General features: G+C 45.4%; 4 protein-coding genes across 5 annotated transcripts; 3 read left to right on the top strand and 1 right to left on the bottom strand.

The window, feature by feature from the left end:
* Positions 1–160: 160 nt before the first annotated feature.
* On the bottom strand, positions 161–10024 carry LOC129590401 (vasopressin V1b receptor-like). Its single transcript, XM_055485606.1, has 7 exons — positions 9496–10024; positions 8821–9227; positions 6212–7599; positions 2767–3065; positions 1351–1716; positions 985–1070; positions 161–725 (listed from the first exon to the last, which is right to left on the bottom strand). The coding sequence occupies exons 3-7, from the start codon at positions 6468–6470 to the stop codon at positions 314–316; spliced, it is 1422 nt and encodes a 473-aa protein (XP_055341581.1). The 5' UTR covers positions 6471–7599; positions 8821–9227; positions 9496–10024; the 3' UTR covers positions 161–313.
* Positions 9717–11227, top strand: LOC129590402 (uncharacterized). 2 transcript variants are annotated; one of them, XM_055485608.1, is made up of 3 exons: positions 9717–9895; positions 10082–10629; positions 10699–11227. In XM_055485608.1, the coding sequence occupies exons 2-3, from the start codon at positions 10314–10316 to the stop codon at positions 11052–11054; spliced, it is 672 nt and encodes a 223-aa protein (XP_055341583.1). In that variant the 5' UTR covers positions 9717–9895; positions 10082–10313; the 3' UTR covers positions 11055–11227. The 2 variants fall into 2 exon arrangements, with proteins under 2 accessions (XP_055341583.1, XP_055341582.1); XM_055485607.1 differs by having other exon boundaries at positions 9717–10629.
* Positions 11228–12008: 781 nt separating this feature from the next.
* LOC129590415 (uncharacterized) lies at positions 12009–15996 on the top strand. Its single transcript, XM_055485623.1, has 3 exons — positions 12009–13155; positions 14331–14552; positions 15382–15996. The coding sequence occupies exons 1-3, from the start codon at positions 12951–12953 to the stop codon at positions 15705–15707; spliced, it is 753 nt and encodes a 250-aa protein (XP_055341598.1). The 5' UTR covers positions 12009–12950; the 3' UTR covers positions 15708–15996.
* A 1011-nt stretch (positions 15997–17007) lies between these two features.
* On the top strand, positions 17008–18056 carry LOC129590523 (uncharacterized). The gene is made up of 2 exons (XM_055485797.1): positions 17008–17290; positions 17539–18056. The coding sequence occupies exons 1-2, from the start codon at positions 17196–17198 to the stop codon at positions 17792–17794; spliced, it is 351 nt and encodes a 116-aa protein (XP_055341772.1). The 5' UTR covers positions 17008–17195; the 3' UTR covers positions 17795–18056.
* Positions 18057–19869: the final 1813 nt, after the last annotated feature.

Genomic DNA, 19869 nt, shown 5'->3' with positions numbered 1-19869 from the left:
AGCTAGTGCAGTCGAAAAAGCCAGCGCTCAAGTGGATATTCAAGCTAATTTTTATTATTACCGAAATTCATGGATTCTATATATGAAAGCTCCGGGTTGGAAACGCAAGCACAGATCAATTGTACATGTAAACAAGTACAGATAGAGAGATAGTGGAGAACTGTACATTTAGTTCTCCATTTAGTATCAACAAGAGAAAAGACGCAGTAATCAGTAACGTATTGTTCTGGAGCAATCAAAGCGAAGCATGAGCGAACCTAAGGGTCAACAGTCGAAAAATTATGCAAGGGTGAGCGGACGGATGGTGCAGATATTAGGCCACTGGCCAAGACCACGCGGGGCGGGCGGCCCGCGCCGATGAATCGTCGCGCCAGCCGCCTGCCGAAACATAACTGACCGGCAGCGCGTAGGCGCTACGACTGCGCCACCGCTGAAAGAGAACGCTACGCCAGGAGCTGTCGCTGCTGTCGGTGCGCACCACCGCCGGCGAGTGGGTGCGCAGAGGAAAGGGCAGCTGGCGGCCGTTGACGGTGAGGGACCGCGGCGGCTTGTCGGTGCGGCAGGGACATGGGCAGTGGCAGCAGGCTTTCAGTTTGACCGCCAGCCACCGACACACCGCCGACAGGTTGAAGCAGCCGTAAATAATAGGATTGACGCAACTGCTGAACCAGCATAGACATTGCGCCAGGACGCCGATCGAGGAGCTGCTGATGGCGTCTTTGTACCTGCCAAGGTAACTAACTGGGTTATTTGTCCTTTGTTAATCCAAGTTGTTTGCTCCATAGCCATACTGCTTAAGAGATGCAACACAAAAAGTTAAAAAAAACACAAGAAAATTTCAAATTTAGTTTTGCAAATTTCTTTTTAATTATTACTTAACATGAAAACACTGCGATTCTTTTTATTCTTGCATTTTATTATACCCACTTAACATCTAATCATAATGTTGCAGTCGCTGCGGGACGTTATTTAAAGGTCGCTCACCTGTAGTCTGACCAGACGTTGACGAGAGCAACGGTGAAATAAGGAATCCAGCAAAACGTGTACGAGACCAACACACACACCGTCACCTGCACAAATGAGTTTAAAGAGGTCATTTTTGTGCGTGGTAGAAGCGACAGGCGTGTTTGTGAATATTACACAATGCCAGTCGTTGCGTGCAGTTTTATAACGTTCAACATGCACTTCCGAGTGTATTCTGTCCTGGATTTACGCATTTAACTCTGACGTATTTTTATCTTAGGTCAGTACGCGGTTTTCCGGTCATGCGAACACTCTTCCGGCAAATGCTGTTTGGGTGCTGCCTGCTGCTCGATGGTGGGTGACCTAAAGCTACGTAGAGCGGCTCACCTGCACGGTTTTCAGTTTGGCCCGCGACAACGTGCCAGCTGGTGCCGCCTCCTCCGGGGGGCTAGGCAAGAGTTTTCCATTAGCGGCACTGCCCATTGCGGCACTGTGCATCCCATGCCGGCTGCGGTTCAGTGTGTCGGAGCGGGTGTTCCAGTGGCGGCCGGCCGACGCCGATGCCATCTTGCGGTCGTAGATCCACACCGCTTTGGCAATGCGTGCGTAGCACACAGAGATAACGAGCAGCGGGATGAGGAACATGTAAACCGCTGTCCAGCTGACGTACAGTTTGCGCTGCCAGGCGGCGCTGTAGCCATTGGACGCACAGGAGCTAATGCGGCTGCCGTCAGTGCTGATGCCCACGTCTACCTGCAAGATAAGAGCAAATACTGACGATTTCTCTTTAAGGGACAGATGAAGGTCACAGTAATCATTAAGGAAAGCTTATTGCCTGCGGAACATGTGCGTGATGCACAAAAGCTGACACAGTAAAGCTGTTCTTTAGTAATCATGGATTTGCCTTAATGCCGAACAGTAATTCAGCGGTTACGCATGCAAAAAGGTGGCCAAGTTGTCTTCTTATGCTAAGTCGCGTAATGGATAAATTCAGTCAAGGGCGGCTGCACTTTAACGTATTATTCGCTTGTCTCCGTTGAAGGCACTTCAAAATCAAAGAGCCAGAGGGCGTCTTTTGCAGCGATTTTTCCAAGAAGATGTCAGAAAGCCATGCCAGGTATCTACAAGCAAGGCACTCCTTCTGCATGTTCAGACTGAATACGAACAACAAAAGAAGCTAGATACCGTGACCTTTCGCTACTTGATCTTTTCATATTACGTGGGAAGGCAGACTAAGGGTTGGTGTCGGCTGGATGTGTTATAATGCTTAATGGTAGCCGCCTTTTCCTCCTGCTCTGCTATAGGACACGGCAAGTGTGTACCATTTCAAAGAATCTTCTTACTTGAATGCATTGTTTGTGTAGTATGTGCGCTTTGCTTTATACTGCGCGCGTTAGTCAAATGTTCGAATTTCACACTACTCTCTTTTCACTCTTACATGTAATATACAACGTTGATGCAGCTATCGTTAGTATTGTAAGAAAGTCAAATGCCGGCTTTGAATTTGAATTAAAGTACTGTATATTAAAGTTTTGATTAATTTTGAAAATGTGCAAATGCTAGTGCGGAGCCGTATTACTGGCGTAATTGGCTACTTACTACCATGTAGTTTTCAGCAAAGTTGTTGTGTAAACGAGCAAATCAATAATAAAGCACGCCGTTTTAAAGATTATTAATAATTTTATTGCCGGACAAGACAAAATAACTCTAAATGGTTTTCAGATGCAAATTGTAAAAATAATAAACTATACTGACCACGAACTGAAAACTGTAAAGAAAGCGTGACCACCTGAAGGCGCGTACCTGAACAAAGACGAAGAGTTGCGGCAGAGCAATGAGTGTGGCCAGGAGCCAGGAGGCGGCGACCATGGTGTAGCGGCGGCGCATGCGTTTGGGGCTGTGCAGTCGCAGGGTGCTGCCGCGGTCGCTGATGGCCTCCCATCGGTCCCAGGCGATGCACATGTGGATGTGGCAGGTGCTGGCGAAGAGGATGAACTGCAAATAGGTCAAACCCTTGCAGGCCACCTCGCCCAGTACCCAACCGCCGAACACTTCCCAGAACACTTCCGTCGGCATGCTGAATAGCGCAATCAGGATGTCGCCTACACACACAACCATCAGGTTTATTCTAATTAAATAATATTGTATAGTATTATAATACGAATAACGAATGCACAATCTTTCGGAACAACGAAATGGTTTCCTATTTATGATATGCTGCGGCTGTATTATGCGGTCTGCCAGCCGCAAATAAAGTTCGTGGTGGAACTTTTAGTTGATTTTTCCAGTTTTGGCAACAACAGTATGAATAGCATTGTCAACCTATGTGTACATACAGAAGTGCCTATTGAAAGGATGGAATTGCATCTCGATTAATATAATCTGCAGTACGTTTTCCCGGCTGCCACACTGGCGATACGCAATTTTTTGTAGTGCCTGTCAGCGGAAAGGGCATGTGGATCGCGACGTACGTAATTATTGCTGTTCCTTATGGGTCGAACAGCTAGGATTGTACTTCTTTAGATTGATATAATTATTATTAATTCGGCAGAAAACGCATTGCTGTAGGCGATAGGTAATGCGGAATCATACTAATTTAGGCGCAGTCTGCAGCTGCAGATACCTTGCGGTGGCAAGAACATGCACGACTGATGGAGCTAATCAACAGACAGGAAGTTGTCGACATCATTATGCAACAATTGCATGCAGGCGCGTCTACCGGTTTTTGCCGAATTGTGCGTATTTGTCGCGACCGAGCAAGGGGACGGCAATCGGGCGCTTCATATTGCACCGGAAATCACAAGGTGCCGGCTCATGCTGGATGCCGGTAGGCACCATTTACTGACCGAATGACACGCTTTGTTTGGCCAACGATTCTAACGCTCAGCAGTTGACGTTGCTTTGTGGACCGTACTGAAGCCAAATGCCAGACTTCCTCATTTCTTGAAGCCACGGACATTGCGTATTCGTGTTTCTTCGACGTCTTAGCTACGTCGTGCTAAGGAACTAGAAAGTCGTTTTAAATGTGCCGTGTTCAATCAAATTCAGACCTAATCGACATTTCGTGACTGATGCACAATCAGCAAAATTATTCCTTATTGGTTGGATGTATTAGCGTAAATAACGAAACTGCCGGCTATTTTTAATGGCATATTTTGATTCTTTTCTGGGGCACTACTGTACAAAATACTTCTGGATCAACGCTACCTTAACCTTGGCTTAATTAAAGCGATGGAACCACCGAACAGTCGCATGCAGGTTACACGCGTTCAGTACCCACAGCCACGATAAGGAAAAGGTCAGAAGTGAAAGTGTGTGCTCAAGTTGTAGACAACAATTTCCGGTTGCTGTTTGCCGCTGAACGCCGGCAGTGAGAGAAACCGAAACAAGACAACACTTATGAGATCGGGGCGGTGTAAATACGAGTACATCAAGGCTTCTTGCTCGTCTCATGAACAATGATCCGATTAGCCGGGTCTGCAAGAAGCCCTTACAACCGGAAATGCTACACAACAGGACACCACGCTTAGCCGGCCCAAACGACGCGATCGGGTCGTGACGTGCCTGCGCGTCATCGATCCGCAAGCGTTGCAAATGCCGGGCACGTGCTTGGTGGATTTTTTTATTGGGGAGATAATTGTTCTCTATGCTACTTAAAGCTGGAATGGCCTTGTAAGATGCGGTCTTCCTGTCACCGGCATTTATTATCACTTTAGGCGGTGCCGGCATGCACTACGTACTAAACCACAGGGATTAAACTGTTTGTGCTCTTCCGACTGTCATCAAATGGATATGGGGCTAGGATTATGCGGCACCGCAAAACAACATATGCCGCTTAGCGGTGGGATCATCCGTCTGTTGATCTCTCAAAGCACAGCCATTATAAGATGAACTTGTGTGCTGATTACAGCGACAGATTTTTAAACGGTTTGTGTAGATACTGTTAGCTGGGATTTTGTGAGCAAGTTCGCGCATACTGTTTGCGGTCTATATGGCACAAGCAGTATTAATTGAATACATTCTCGTCCGCATGACGCCAATCAAATTTGGAGAATAAAAAATAACATTTCCGGGAATTTCCTTTATTTTGTGAAATATAATTATTAATAATCAACGAGCGGATGCTGTGCAGCGCTGCTTGTAGATGCGCCGGTACATGAATATGAATGCTCGGATCTGCTTAACCTGATTAGTTTACACGATTAGACTGTCTCCGTTAAAAGACGCTAAAGACTGAACGTGAAGAATCACAGTTAGCCATCATCACCCCATCACCAAATTCTTGCTGTGCTCCATCAATATCAAATGGCATAATGCCACTTCGGTAACAAGCCCCACAACACAATGGACTGCTCCATTACGTAACGGTCACCAAATGACGACACGTAATGGAAGTCTTTAATGATATCAGGGCACAACGGGCATTTTGCCGGGCCCTCTAATTATTAGAACATGGTGTTGGCTAATGCGAGCCCATTATTTGTGCATGGGGGCGATAATTATCCAGACATGCAGCAAAAACGTTGGTTAACTGTATTGCAGTGTGTATATCCGGTACTTTATGTATTGTAGCAGGGAAAGTGGACAATGGGATACTGTGCGCAAGCAGCAGCCCTTGCTATAGTCCAGTTTACTTCCTGGTCGGTGGAATACACAGATATATACACGATATAATTAAGGATACTGTATTAGGAAAAGTACAAAATAATACTGTTATCAACGCTTTGCAGTATTAGTGGGCGGTAAAGCCGCATCACGTGCTCATGTGACAATCAAGTGCGCATTGCACAGATTTTTGCAAACTCCTTTACGTGCGTCATTGTGACAGCTCGGAAGCCGGACCGACATGTGTGGGCAGTCAGTGGTTAGTACAAGTCCGCTTGCCACGAAATAGCACGGCCATTATGGTCAAGCGCATGTAGTCCTATGTTTAATTTGTTGAAAGCTAAATTCATCACTACTCGAGTACTGATTGTGAGTAGGTATTTTGAGGAACAACCAAGGTGTGATTCCGCCAGTTGGGATTACCGGTCAACGATGTGATTCCGCCAGCGTACACAAAGGTACCGAAGGACACAATAAATTACTTTATGGAGTACTAGTGGCGGATTGAGCACTCTCTTTGTACGCGCTACCGATCTGTCCTGCACTTTGTTCCTGTAAACCTATTTCACCGGTAGTGATTTTGGGCGATCCCACATTTAATTGTTACCGTTGTCGGTATTCTTACTTCTATTGTTGCACTTACTGACGGCCAGTGAGACGAAGAAGACTTGTAAGGGCTGTTTGGACATCCGGGTACGGCAGACGACACACAGCAGCGTCACATTGCCCACCAACGCCAACACCATGAACACCGACAACAAGGCAATGCGCTGGATGACCTTGTGTGGTATCTTGGGCGGTCGGCAGTGCGACTGGTTTAGCCAGAGCGAATCGGATGTATTGCCGGAGCAGTCGCTCAGCGAGAACCACGCATAATAAGCCAGACTGCTGTGGTTAGCCATCCTCCCGGGTCCGACAAATTACCTGATGAGGCTAATTCGACCTTTATGGATACACCCTACCGTGCCATCACGGAACAACCACAACCATCACACGAATTGTGCAACTGAATTCAGCCTAACAATGAAATCGCGGGATGTCGAGATTCTCCACCGGCATATACATATAAATGTTAGCCTGATTGCGGAAGTAACCAGTGTTGAAGGGAGTGTGTTAATGGTGCGTAAAAGTTGGGAATGGCAGGATAATGAAGTGCGCAGTATGGCAGCCTGACAGGTTGCGTGAGTGAAAGCAGTGGCAACGGCATAAGATATCCACGGCACTGGCTTCTTTCCCCTGCGTTGCTGTGATGCATACAGCCGGCTTCTCCTTCAGTCGTTCATGGCGCGATGACGCTCCGCGTACAAATTGTACCACCGGTGCACCGTATAGACTGAACATCCGCCAGGATTTGTTAATACATTGATTTGTTCCCACCAACAACCGCTGTACAGTGCACCCGAGGGAATGTGCAGAGATAATACAGCCGCGCGTCAGTTGATTGTGGCCGGCGTGTGGAAAAAGCCTCATGTATTGTGGACCGTTAATTGCGGCGTTAGCAGCAGTGGAAGAAAAGCAGAAGATAATGCCAACCATTTTTGGACGACGCGCGTGACAATATGCGGAAGCTTTTGTCCGTGTGCAGGCCGCCAGTTCGATTGCTGCCCGACTGGGGAATTGTTGCCATTACCGGTGACTTCATCCTCCCCGGTGGTGTTGCCACGAATCTGTTTTAATTTGGCGAAATGATCAAATGAAAGTAGAGCAACGCCGCATAATGACCCCGGCGTGAATGCGGGACTTCGGCGGGATTGATCGGTATCCTCATACATGTAGCGCACTAATCCGCGGGTGCGAGAACATTACAGAATAATTTAGGCAACGAGTCAAAAGATGACTGGTGGGGGATCTTCATGATCGGCCGGATATTAACAAGAGCGGGCAGCGGTGGAGTTGTTTTGCTCACACTTAGGAGTCAAATAAACCATCCATCGTGTGGTCTGTGTAAAGTCGATCGGCAATGACATGGTACAATACAGTCATGAAGAATCGATGGCGATGCTATTGTACCTTCGGTCCGATATTTGAAATCTACGGAAGTCACTATTTGTACTGATTACCAACATCACCGCACTAATGTACCCTGCTTTTATTATCGATAAGATACGAACACAACCATCCAGCATCAGCAGGATTAGCAATTAATTTCTTGCGGCAGTTGCCTAAAAACCAACGTCAGCTACCTACAATTCAAGATTGAATGAAGTCTTTATAAGTACTTACTTAAGTTGTGATCGCCTGTCTTGATCGGCTAAAAGTAGTTTATTAAAGTTGATTTCTAATTACATGGATAGCAATTATCTGTGCCAGGATTTTCGTTCTCTGCCGCTAACTGCTGTTCCACCCATCCAGTTTTCGTAGAATAAAAGATGCTAGAATCTTGTTCATCTAGCGGTGGTTACTTGCTCTTGTGCTCTTGATCATCTCTTTCCTCAAGTCCAGTGGTCATTTAAAACTTTTTTTGTCATGGATTGCCGTAGACTTTATATGAGCTGATTCTAACTACTGTATTATTTTATTTTTGTACAGTACTTACTTTCGATGAGTTACTGTACTATACAGTACTCTTAGTTCTACAAAAACAACAACAAATGCCGAAGCAGAATCTAAGTGATGTATTACAGTACGAGTTACGGAATGAATTAAAGAAATAAAACGCATTTACAGGATTTCATTCAATTAATCGATGCGGTCCCAATAAAATTGACTCCAAAAGTCGGTAAAACTACTTAATACAATCGTAACCCAATAATATTATTATACTGTATTCATCCGTGCTCAGCTTGTAGGCGGGATCTGTACATACAGTACGTAGGTACTCATGTAAGAACATGTGCGTGTAACTTCTACAGACCATAATTATACGTACAGGTTGGATAAAAGCTATCTTTACATACGATATTGTACAAGACGTTCTTCTGTATTAAAGTTCATTAATTTTTCGTTGTACACTAAAACTGATTTCGTTGCATAATTATAATGTTATGCTATTGTAACAGACAGTAATTTTTAAACGGTAACTTTCAAACTGTTATAGTACTGTTAAGTTATTTAACGAAACTAAAAAATACTTAATTAATTCTTAAAATACATATTCCGAAAACCTGTTACTCGTAGTTTTGTTAATGATTAGCACGCGGCAGTTTCATACTGTACTTATTGTTAAGTGAAGTTTAATAATAAGACTCTTGGCAATTTTGCATCATTATTACATATTGCAACGCAAGTAATACGCGCGTTTCACCAACGCACCTGTTAGTAAATTCAGTGAATTAAAAGTAGGCATCGATGATCGAAACGACGGAACGAAGTGGATTCATAAGTGCAACGAAGCAAGGGAGCAGTTTGTGGAATTACCCCGGAGACAATGACGCTCCGGGGAAAAGCATACATCAAGCGAATCCTTCTAATACGAATTCGAAAAAATTGCCACACATGTACATCCAAGAATAGTAACCTTTGTCGGCGCGCGTCGATACTAAGCGCCTGCTTTGCTATTTTGGTTAACAAGCCACTTCCGGTCGTTGAATCCCTTTGCAATTGCAATTGGCGTCGGTGTTCTGCCGGCGGCAAACGATGTCACGGCTACAAGCGAAGACAATGGGTGTGGCCTGCCACCGCGATATCAAAAACAAGCAGCCCAATCTAGTTCGCCCGACCTGCGTAAACAAACTAAGGAAATCATCGTAAATGCGCAATCACATCACTCTCTGGTCAGTATAATATCACAATCAATGGCGGCTGGTTTACGAATAAACGTAGAACGCTAACATAGAATGGTGAGGTACGGGGTACATGGTTGTATCGGTTCGTCCCATGCTACACCGCGGTCCTACCTGCCGCGACTGTCCGCTTGCTTGCACAAAAAGAAGAGGCTTGATTCCACGTTCTGCTAACCATCGACATTACATGTACAACTATACGTACCTGTTGATGTCTTGAAAGAAGCGCAGGGCGTTTCCATAGGCACGGCGTAGTGGCATCCCTCAACGTACCACCAAGGCAGTACCACGAAGTAAAGTAGAAGTACTGTAGTGTTCTTTAGCGAACCACAAAATACTGATTTTTCCCAAGCGTGCGTACTCGTGGATAATCGTGCTGATTCGTACGTACTTAATTAACGATAATAACAGTACCTCAATAAAAATATTACGTATTATCACCTCCGTCATGTTAAGCCAATAATTATTACAAAAGAAATATGAATAAAGGCACTTGTAGTACGGAATCCTGTGTTTACAGTCTGTTAAGCATCACTGCGCCATAATTCATCATTTTCACATACACTTTAACGCTTTAGAATTGCTTATTCCACCTTGCACGCAAAGTATAATAATTATTTTAGACTTTCAGTGAAGTTAAGTAATACACATTGACTGACATTGTAGTTGATTTTGAACATCTGTATATAGCCGTAAATACGAGTATTTTATTTAAGCAAATTCAAATGAGCAGCAACATCTCCTATCGACTGTAAACCATTAATGCGGTGATATTAATTTACATCCTAAAGGTTTCCAAGATGCGTTTTCCACAAATCCAACAATGCAAACTAAGCACCGAGCGGGCCCAGGTCTTTATAAACGGCATACTATGGAAAGGATCGAACGATGCATACCAAGGAAGGCTGCCAGCACGAACTCTCATGTTCTGCAGGCTGCAGCTATGTATCCACACAAATCATCTCTTCGCACCGCGTACTGCTAAACATGTGTGACCCGATCAAAAAGCTGTGCATCACATAAATGGATCAAATTGCCAATCCAGCGTCTTCTGCCGGCCGACGACTCAGTCGTGCGGAGAGCGAGGCGCTGACTAGCTGTCTGGCAGAAACAGTGGGTCGCTCCGTTCCCATTAGCATGACCCTGGCCGCCGTGACCTTGTACGGACGCCATGCCGGTTACCTGCCGCGGCGTCTTCTCGGAGGGTCCACACCCGTTATTCTGTTGGCCGGGATGGGGGGCTACGCGGTGGCGCACTGGAGCGTCCACCAACGCTGCCAGGATCGGATGATGCGCAGCTCGAGTCGACGACCGCCGATGAACCCCGATGGATCTCTTGGTAAACGTTGGTAAACGAGCACCCACCTTAAATTCCAAGCTTTTTAAACGCATTTTGTACCGGGACTAGAATGGCATCCCCCCGCAAGCCGTGACCTTTATCGCACGTATCCCATCAAAGAGTCCGTCCTTGCAGCAAGTGACCAGAGACCAGCGGAGGACGAGTGGAAGGGTCCGTGGGACGAGGATTACTATGTGAGTAATCCTGATCTGGATTACGCTCTGCAGTTGCAGCGGGATGGGGGAAGCCAAAAAAGGGAGACCGATGATTCCTGGACAGGTCAGACAAGGGCGGCGCCTGCGCCCGCAGCAGACTACAACTTACGAAGAACTGCGCATCAGTCACCGCAGTCAGAAACTAATTGTTCCTCTTCAACAGCGAACCACAAAAGTGGGCCGGAAGGTCATGTCCCCTCTGGATTTTAACGGACAACCAAACTGATCCTGTGTATATCTGTAGCGTTGAAATGACTACCCTTGGGTACTGTACTGCCCGTCTTTTAATACAAATGCACACTGTATAAAACAGTGATTCAGATTCAGAACTCTCCGATTTGTTCACGCTTGCGAGAGTTTATAACGGTGCGGTTTAATTAAAATTTTCTGGGTTAATTTGACTGGACCTTCCGGTGTTCATCCTACGTGTAACCGCTGTAACGCTCACGCAGTCATGGCTGCCTTTGCGTTACAGAGCTAGGTCGAAATCGCTTTGACGAGCAGAAGCTGCTGGTTGAGTGTTAATTGCGCGCGGGTGTAAATGTTAATTAAGTCCAGGCTTTATCAACCAGTATTTAGCGCCCGTCGCGGTAAAAAGCCTAGATACTCAGCCGGCCTTAATGGAATCCGTTGTCTCCCTGCGCAGTCTTTTCTGTTTGCCTGTTCAAACACGGAACTGACAATGCCGGCTGGCGCGCCACACTACCGGCCACTGGTCACTCTTAACTCAGGCGCCACTGCGTCATTCGCATACAGCCACTCCAGCACAAAAATCACCATGCCGATCTTTTACAAACAATGGCTCTCAATAGATCGGATTACGTGGATCGTCCACTTGGGCCAGGAATGCAGTGTACGCTGTACAGGCCAGCGGGTTTTGTTGGGATGATAGCCCAGCACAGTGTTTGTGTGCAGCGGGGAAATAAATGTTATGATAATTAAGCGATAAAGATCGACTGTCAAGACACGTTGTTGTTGTTAAAAGCTACAATTTGTATGCAATTACTGATTACGATGGCTCAGCCCAGCCATCAAGTAATTTGCGCCTGTGTTGCCGTATCGTCGACTATACAACCGTCGAAAGCGGCCCCGCGGACATGGGTGGTTTATATTAAAACAGCAGCATGTGTTTTTGGCAACGGCTGTGCGTGCTTCACACTCACGCCGCATCATAGCATCGCGTCCTATGATTAGAAGGAGACCGCTTATTACGGAGCGGCGCCAATCGTAAACGGTAAAAGCACAGTATAATTCTGCAGCACGCGGCTGACGAGATACATACTACTCGTACATTTGACATCCAAAAATATCTCTTGCTTCATTGCACACATTCTGTCGCTGCAACCTTCGTCCGTGTTTGTACATGTTCCACTTTGTACGGCCAAGTGTTCACTTGAATTAATTAACGAGACACGGAGAATAGAGAATCGGCTGGTGTGGATTTACGGGCGCAAAATCGAGCCACTGGATATCGCCAGCCAATGTCGGACTGGCTAACCACACTGGCCCCGCCTGCCGTGGTTAATCGCTTTTGTCTCGATTAGTCGTGTCTATAGGTGCGTGTGTTTTTATCGTCGCTCCTTATCGGTGGCTGTTTGCATACGGCAGCATATGGATTCCCTGTACCGCGTCCATCTCTTTACGCAGGCACACGCGCGCGCTCCCTTATCAGCAGCAGCAGCAATAAGCCAGCTCAGTCCTGTCAATCTCATCGGCAATTGATGGCTTTTTATATAGCCCACTGATTGGCCTGCATTGCACTGCTCCGTTTGTCCTCTCGGCGCTCACTCACTCATATTCGGCGTTTTTCTCTCACTGGATGCAGTTCTATCCGGCTGTGCACACCAGCGCAAATCATGACTGACTTGGGATAACTTGCGGTTAATTGGTCATTATTTTATCGTATTACAGCATTTTCAGCGCAATGAGTGGATAAATTCATCAGCTACCAGTTCAGCCGTTAATTTTTTTTGCGCATTGCGAGCATACGTGTGTTACTGTATTTTGGGAAGTTGTCCACGACAGCGATATGCGATCTTTGGGGAAGGGAAGCGGGTGGTCAGGGACGACAGTGTTTTGGTAAGGTTGGTCGGGTGCGGATCAGTGATGGATTTGGCGGGGAAATGGCTAATGGTGATGGTGGTGTTGTTGTTGCGAATGACTCTGGTGCGATTATCTCGGATTAAGCCGCATACCATTCTCCACTCGGACAGCGACGACGAGGACATCATTGTCGGCTCGGGCCAGGGATGGGCATCCGGCTCGGGATTCCTTGATGTCGACCTGTACAGCGAAGCCGGCGACGACGAAGGTACTGCGCGTGCAATTTGATGCAAAAAACTGACTTACAGATGCCATATATTAATTATATTTAATTTCGTAGTTGCTTTATTAGTTACAGTCAGACCAACAAATCTGTAGAATCTCCCAAATCCAAAGTCACAAGTAGAACAATTTTTAATAATTGTGTTCACTCAAAAAGCACGTCGTGCATTGAAACGTCGGTATTTCATTTTTTAAGGGTGCGCAAATGTTTTTGTTTTAACCGAATTACCAAATGGGTGGTGCGCCAGGTTTTCTTCACGCATTTGGCAAATTCTTGGCCTTATGTTTATGTCTACTTTTGAAAATTAATTTTGGCTATTTTCATTATGTGTATTGTTGAAGGTTATTATATTTTCACATCCGTGTTTACTCAGGCGCCAATGAGTATATATTACAAATTGTGATAAATGGTACGGTAGGACACAAAAGGTGTGCAGCGGGGTATGATTTCCGTTCGGAAGGGAAGCAAAATGAAAAGAAGTCGGCAGTGGCCGCGAGGCACGAATGAAGTCAGTGTCAGGTGTCGCTCGAACTCAGCGCGATAGTTGCAAGTTACCCGTGGCGCATTATATTGTCGAAATTAAAAACGTACAACGTACTCGCAAGCTGTTTATTATGCACAACGCTGACTATTATCTTCAAGAAATTGTACGATGAATTAATGGTGTAATTAATATCCATCGTTAAATACCCATTAGGCCCATCTCTTACCGGCTAATTCGTTTACAGCTGCAAGGATAAAAAATACTTATATCGATCATTACAGATTACTGAGAAATTACCATATCCGTTAAATTACCCTAGGGTATCAAAACAGATTTTGGTGTTGTCAAGCATCTTTACACAAGCATCAAACTGTAATCCAGCAGAAATGCTGTTTTGAAACTGTATCAAACTTTTGTAATCCAGTCCAACCAGTCTTTTTAGAAATTTTGCAAATCCAGATTTAAAGATTGTTTTGAACTGGTCACTGTATAATATAGTTCTGACAAGCAAAGGCTTTATAGTTACGATGGTACGAGCCATAGGTATAAAATGAATTATTGACATTTTTGTTCCTATGTTTTGCTTGCGCAAGCGCACGTATAACTTTTTTGTCATTACTGTTTATCATATTTAATCCTTTACCCGAACGAAACTGAATCTTCTTGAACTATATAGATTTGCCGGTAACGCGCTCCCCGTTGCGGTCGTCGGCTGGTTCCGGCTCGCTGCGCTTCGCCACGCCCGAACTGGATCTGGAGCGGGCGCGGCGCATCTCCTGCATCGTCTGCACGACGGACGGCGACGCGTCCTGTCGGGATCCCTACGTGCGCAATGAATCTCACGTTAAGCCCTGTGAAAGCACCGTCGAGGGCTGCCTCAAAGTCCTCACGCCGTCCGGTTAGTGTTAGTGGCAATCATATTCATTTTCCCTTTTTATTTGCTATCGTTGTCAAGTGGTGATAAAAGGCTTCTTAACTATCGTCACCACCATAACAGCTATCGTGTCACTGAAATGTACGCAGCAAGTAACCTTCTTTTTGCGTTATCGCTGGTGTTGACCGATAAGCGGAGGACATTATTCTTATAAATTACTCGTTGATTGTTTTCTTTAACCGGTTTTTTATGTGTTTTTCTATCCGGTTGCTGTATCTTAATTAACTTGAAGTCTTGAACACGGATTCGCAGCGTGACACCGAACGCTATGTTGCGCCACTCCAGACACACCCAGCATTTTTAAAATATCTCGGAAACATTCATCTCGCATGCATCATCAGGCTAGCCGGAAAATACGCAAACATTTGCGAAGAACTTATGGAACGATTCATTCTAAACGGCCGGCATATCGCGAACTATATACTTGCCAAGCAAAGCTAATATTGTTACGCACTTACGCGTTTCATAATCAAAATTCCAAAAGCAGACACATAGTCTGAAACAAAGTAACTGCAATGATGGCTGCTTTATTTTTTTAAAAAATTTTCTGTTAATTATATTATTACATTCAGCTGTAGTGACGTAAGTAACGCTAGTTTTAACACTTTTAATTAACTTCCGGGAAGCCAGCAGCAGAGTGACGTGAATCCCTAGAGTACATTACAACACCCACGTGATGGCATAAACTTACACGTACAGTACGTCAGCACAGCGCTAAATATTTACACGAAGACGCAATATTTTTATTTCTGTTAATCGCGTTAACACTGGCCTTTTTCACTGTATCCTGCAGGTGACACATATCGCAGCTGTCTGTACGGGATGTTCGGGACGGCCGAGCAGGCACCGGGCTGCCGATCCATCCGCGAAGAACAGGTGGGTCACCGCTTCATGGCGAACGTCAGCGCCACCATCTGCGTGTGCCGGCACAACGAGTGCAACGGTGCCGACCTCAACGCGCCCCTCCCGCCCACCACCAGCGAGCCTCTGGACTTCATGGATGCCGCCAACACCGTCAGCATCCGGGCCCATCGCATCAGTCACGGCGTGGCCGGCGCCCGGGCGGACGCCATACTAACCGCGGGGATTTTGTTAGTTATGGCGGGGCGCTACCGATGACCTTTGTTGCTGCTCAAATTACGGTTATGTGGGAGGGGTTTCTACTTGTAGTCGTGATGATTTGTGATGCTGGCTCGACTGTTCTTTCTCTTTCTTTACCGACTGCAGTTGACCTTTTGGATTGAACCGGGGCTGTGTTGGGAGACGAATACCGTCGCCGCTTTTTTCTGATTAATTTTCCCGTCTCTGCTTTGTTGCCATTTTTGCAGTTGGTGTTTTTTTCTAAAAGGGTTTTTAGCCGGGATAGATATTCTGTGGTGTGAAGACTATAAATGTATTTTGAGAAGAAGTATCTGTGTGAGCGTGTAAACGATGCGGTGTCTTTGCTATTTGATGGCGGAGTAGCGGTGGGAATGCTGATGTTCATAATCTCGCAAATGGATGATTAGATTAGTCATGGTTAATTCAATTGCGATATTCGGGTGTTGAGTATCCCGTGCCGCGGATTATGTACACCGCAGCCGAGCGTTGGTATTTGGCGTGGCCGTCACTGCGTGCCAGCTAGCGTCAATCAGTGCCGGTCCGGGTCGCGCGCTCGCTGCGACTAATTCCGGCCTGTCAAGAACGATCACTTGTAAACGGTTTTTTGCCGATTTATAAATACCGCACTCTCCTGAACCGCACAAGTGAGTGCCGCTAATGCCGCCGTGCAGTAGCCAATAGTAGATTTATTAGGCATTACTGCAAAACCTACCGGCGCAGCTGTTTGTGTTACGGGCATTACAACACAGTCCACAATGTTTATGGTCTCTCGCACTGCGTTTAGTGTAACACTGACGAATTCTAATGAAATAATTTGCGAAGAAAATGGATACTTTGTCGCAACTACTGGATGCGTTTAATCGGGAGTGGAGTGTAAAGACTGTTTCTGAAATAAAAAATGCCACCAAGAATGAATGACTGAAAACGTTGAGTTCTCAATTACTCAGTTAATTTTATCAAAAAAGGTACATCGTAAAAATCCTCACAATCTATAGCATCGGAGTCTGTTTTATCTTTATGGTCCAAGAAATCAGTCTAATTATAGTAAGCACATTAGTTATTGCCGTAATGGTTTTAGTTTCACCTTTTAATTAGTGCCGCAGTATACGTACGCAATGGTATCAATGTCCTCCTCATCATCAGCTGCAACACCAGATGCATTCACATTACTGTAATTTTACGTGCCATCGGGATTAAGTAGAGTAATGTTGAATAATCTACAACCAGTAGGAAAAAAGAATGCAAAGTAGCTGGACCAATGCCACTCTGCTGCTAAGGATGCACTGGTTGCCAAGAGGGTTGTGCTAAGGTCAACTGAACTCGACGACAAGGACAATGCGTGCGCGGGTGTTGATGGTTTACAATCAGCAAGAAATGAAAGAAAAGACATCCTAACGCACTTCCACAGCGTACTTCCCGCGTTTTCTGTTCAAATTTTGTAGTATTTTGCGCACTCGTTGAAGTCTTCGTTGGGTGATTGCCGTCCTTTCCACAACAATTCTTAAGATGGTGGGCGTGGGCCAGCTGGATGGGAACAAGGGTTTCCAGAACGCCGTGTCCAATCCCAAGGTCTACACCGTAATCAAGTTCTACGCGCCATGGTACGAGCTGCAATTGTTATTACATAAATAGTAACTTTATTTGCAAGTTGTCTTCTGGTCCACAGTTAACAGAACTTAATACTTCGATGGAGATGTCCCATTTCGAAATCTCTGCTTTCTTAAAGCTGCCTTTTCAGTGGTTTAAGTACAGTACGCTGTCTCTGTAAAAGTAGCTGCATGACCTTTGAAATGTGACTAGGTGTGTTCTTGCTAGCCGCTTAATGACTGACATGTGTTGCGGCGTGCAGGTGTGGAGCGTGCAAGATGATGGCGCCGCACTTCAATCGCATCGCCGGGGAGCTGCCGGCGGAGCAGTTCGCCTTCTACCGCATGGACGTGGAGAGCAACAAGGACGTGGCGCGTCAGCTCAACATCGAGATGCTGCCGACCTTTGTCGTCTATAAGGGCGGTCAGCTGTTGTACAAGCAGACTGGCACCGTCCACGACAAGCTGCGCCGCTCCCTCGTTGACCTCATGAACAACCGCCGCGTGTCGGTATCCTAGCACGACGGAGTGCAGCCATCCCCGGGGCACAGTCACCACTTCTCCAATACCAAGCACCATGCCGCGGTGCACTGCACTTTTCCCAATTGCAACCTTGCAGCCACTTTTATTTTTTAAATATGATTCTGTTTTTTGTATTTGAATTGTCTTCCTTTGTTCCTCTACTGTAGCCTCTGCCTCTGTTGTTTCTAGCCTCTGCGCGAAATCTGTACTGACTTTACAACGTGTGTGCAGAGTCAATAGATATAAACATCGTCCTCAATTTTGTGTATTTCCCCATGCAGCAGCCGACTTTCCCAAGTGTGCCGAGGACGAATGCCCATTAGACAAAAAGAGCAAGCAGCCATGTGCAGCAGAAGCTCCGATCTTGGGAGATGCGCGCAGCCTTGCGCTAAAAACTTCCACTGGCCAACCGAGCGAAAATACAAAACAGTCCGTAGTTTTTCCGGTGGAGTTATATGTTTTTATTTGGCTCAGTACGCTTTTTAAATAGCAACATTATATTATTACTACAGTAGTTTAGTAGTAAGTACTATTATGATAGCAACTGTAAAAGTTAATGCCAAAGATTGGCCTTTCCATTTACCAGCATTCGCTGTTTTTGTCTCTGTTTAGACAGTTTTCAAAACAAAACAAAACTACAGAAAACTAAAGCAAACAAGCGAAACTGTATAAACCAGCTTGAAAAATTTACGAATGTCTAATTAAACGCATAATTCTTTGCTTTTTTGGTGCAGTCAACAATGGCGAGAGCCAGAGCAAAGCAAGCGAAGACTTTCTGTGAGTAACAGCAATATTGCAACGGCAACTTCTAAGCTGCCACTAGTGGAGTGGGTTACACACCCGTACCACGATAAAACGAGGTTTGATGGTTCGTCGGTGACCCTCGGTGATGTTACGAGTTAGCGAATTACCCAAAAGTCAGTTATGCAATTGCAAACATGTTAACCGATACCGGCGCGATTGTCAAAGTGCACAAACATTTTTAATCAGCTGAAAAGTCATTGGGGATTGGGGAAGAGCAAGGGCAAGGGCAAGAGCAAGAATGATTTTAGAACATTCAGACAATCTCAGAAGTCTAGAAAATCCACGTTAGAACTGGTCATTTCGTACAAGTACACATTAATATATTCAGATGTTTCCGGTTGAACTAGCACCAATGAGATGTACATCTTCACTACAGATCTCATTTGTACGGCTACAATATGTTTCAACGGAAGTCGAATTTGAATTTCTTTGCACAGCGGAAGATGAGCTGCTTGAAAACCGCAATCGAACACGATTCTCAATTACATCATTTGTAATTTGTATCCACCGACAAGACGGATCTCCCGTACCCGGCCGGCCGTTGCCTATAGCCGAAAAATACTGACAAATTAAAGAGTGGCTAAGGCGGCATCCATAAATTACGTAACGCAAAAATTCGACATTTTGATACCCCCCCTCCCCCTTTGTCACCAGGGCTAACAAACTTAGATCCCCTCCCCTGAGCGCTACGTAACAAATTTAGAACCCCTCCATAGATATAGCATAGTGACGTCAGAATCGTAACAAGTTTTTAATACCCCCCTCCCCCTTTGTAACAACAGTAACGCTTTCAGGAGTCAGGACCTCCCCCAGCTTGCGTGACGTAATTTATGGATGCCGCCTAACGATAAATCTACAAATGTACATGTACGTACGTAGTGTGCTAATATCCGGTCCTTCGAACGCGTCACGCTGGCGGCAGGCGAGACTTACAAACGATACTTTTATCGATAAAACAAGAAAACCGGTTACAGCTAGATGGACTGAAATGGTTAACGAAAATGATTTATGCAGTAAGAGCAGTGTTATCCTAATTTAATTTTGATTTTTTTCTTTTTGCCCTGATCGAAGTGATGGTGTGTAGATAGGTAAGTAACTGAAAGGTGAATGTGCCAGTGCGTAATGTCATAACGCAATAATTATTATAATTACACTACATATATCGTACTGAGGTTAAGTGGCGATTGTTTAAAAGTCTTGAACGATAACAATCAATCATGCCGGTAGTTTCAAGAAGCACGCCAGGATGCATGGGAAATGCCATTACA

The sequence above is a fragment of the Paramacrobiotus metropolitanus genome, unplaced genomic scaffold (assembly GCF_019649055.1).
Source record: "Paramacrobiotus metropolitanus isolate TYO unplaced genomic scaffold, Prichtersi_v1.0 Parri_scaffold0000040, whole genome shotgun sequence".
Taxonomy (NCBI): Eukaryota; Metazoa; Tardigrada; class Eutardigrada; order Parachela; family Macrobiotidae; genus Paramacrobiotus; species Paramacrobiotus metropolitanus.
The sequence above is the reverse complement of the archived record's forward strand: the minus strand, read 5'-3'. Positions and strand labels throughout refer to the sequence as shown.

Bases quoted from the DNA above. Each gene is read 5' to 3' on its own strand.
- LOC129590523 (XM_055485797.1), top strand. From the start codon at position 17,196: ATGGTGGGCGTGGGCCAGCTGGATGGGAACAAGGGTTTCCAGAACGCC. The intron at 17,291-17,538 runs GTACGAGCTGCA...TGCGGCGTGCAG, and splicing joins ATCAAGTTCTACGCGCCATG to GTGTGGAGCGTGCAAGATGA.
- LOC129590402 (XM_055485608.1), top strand. From the start codon at position 10,314: ATGGATCAAATTGCCAATCCAGCGTCTTCTGCCGGCCGACGACTCAGT. The intron at 10,630-10,698 runs GTAAACGTTGGT...TACCGGGACTAG, and splicing joins GAACCCCGATGGATCTCTTG to AATGGCATCCCCCCGCAAGC.
- LOC129590401 (XM_055485606.1), bottom strand. From the start codon at position 6,470: ATGGCTAACCACAGCAGTCTGGCTTATTATGCGTGGTTCTCGCTGAGC. The intron at 3,066-6,211 runs GTAAGTGCAACA...TTGTGTGTGTAG, and splicing joins CTTCGTCTCACTGGCCGTCA to GCGACATCCTGATTGCGCTA. The intron at 1,717-2,766 runs GTACGCGCCTTC...CTTATCTTGCAG, and splicing joins AACTCTTCGTCTTTGTTCAG to GTAGACGTGGGCATCAGCAC.
- LOC129590415 (XM_055485623.1), top strand. From the start codon at position 12,951: ATGGATTTGGCGGGGAAATGGCTAATGGTGATGGTGGTGTTGTTGTTG. The intron at 13,156-14,330 runs GTACTGCGCGTG...TGAACTATATAG, and splicing joins CGAAGCCGGCGACGACGAAG to ATTTGCCGGTAACGCGCTCC. The intron at 14,553-15,381 runs GTTAGTGTTAGT...TGTATCCTGCAG, and splicing joins CAAAGTCCTCACGCCGTCCG to GTGACACATATCGCAGCTGT.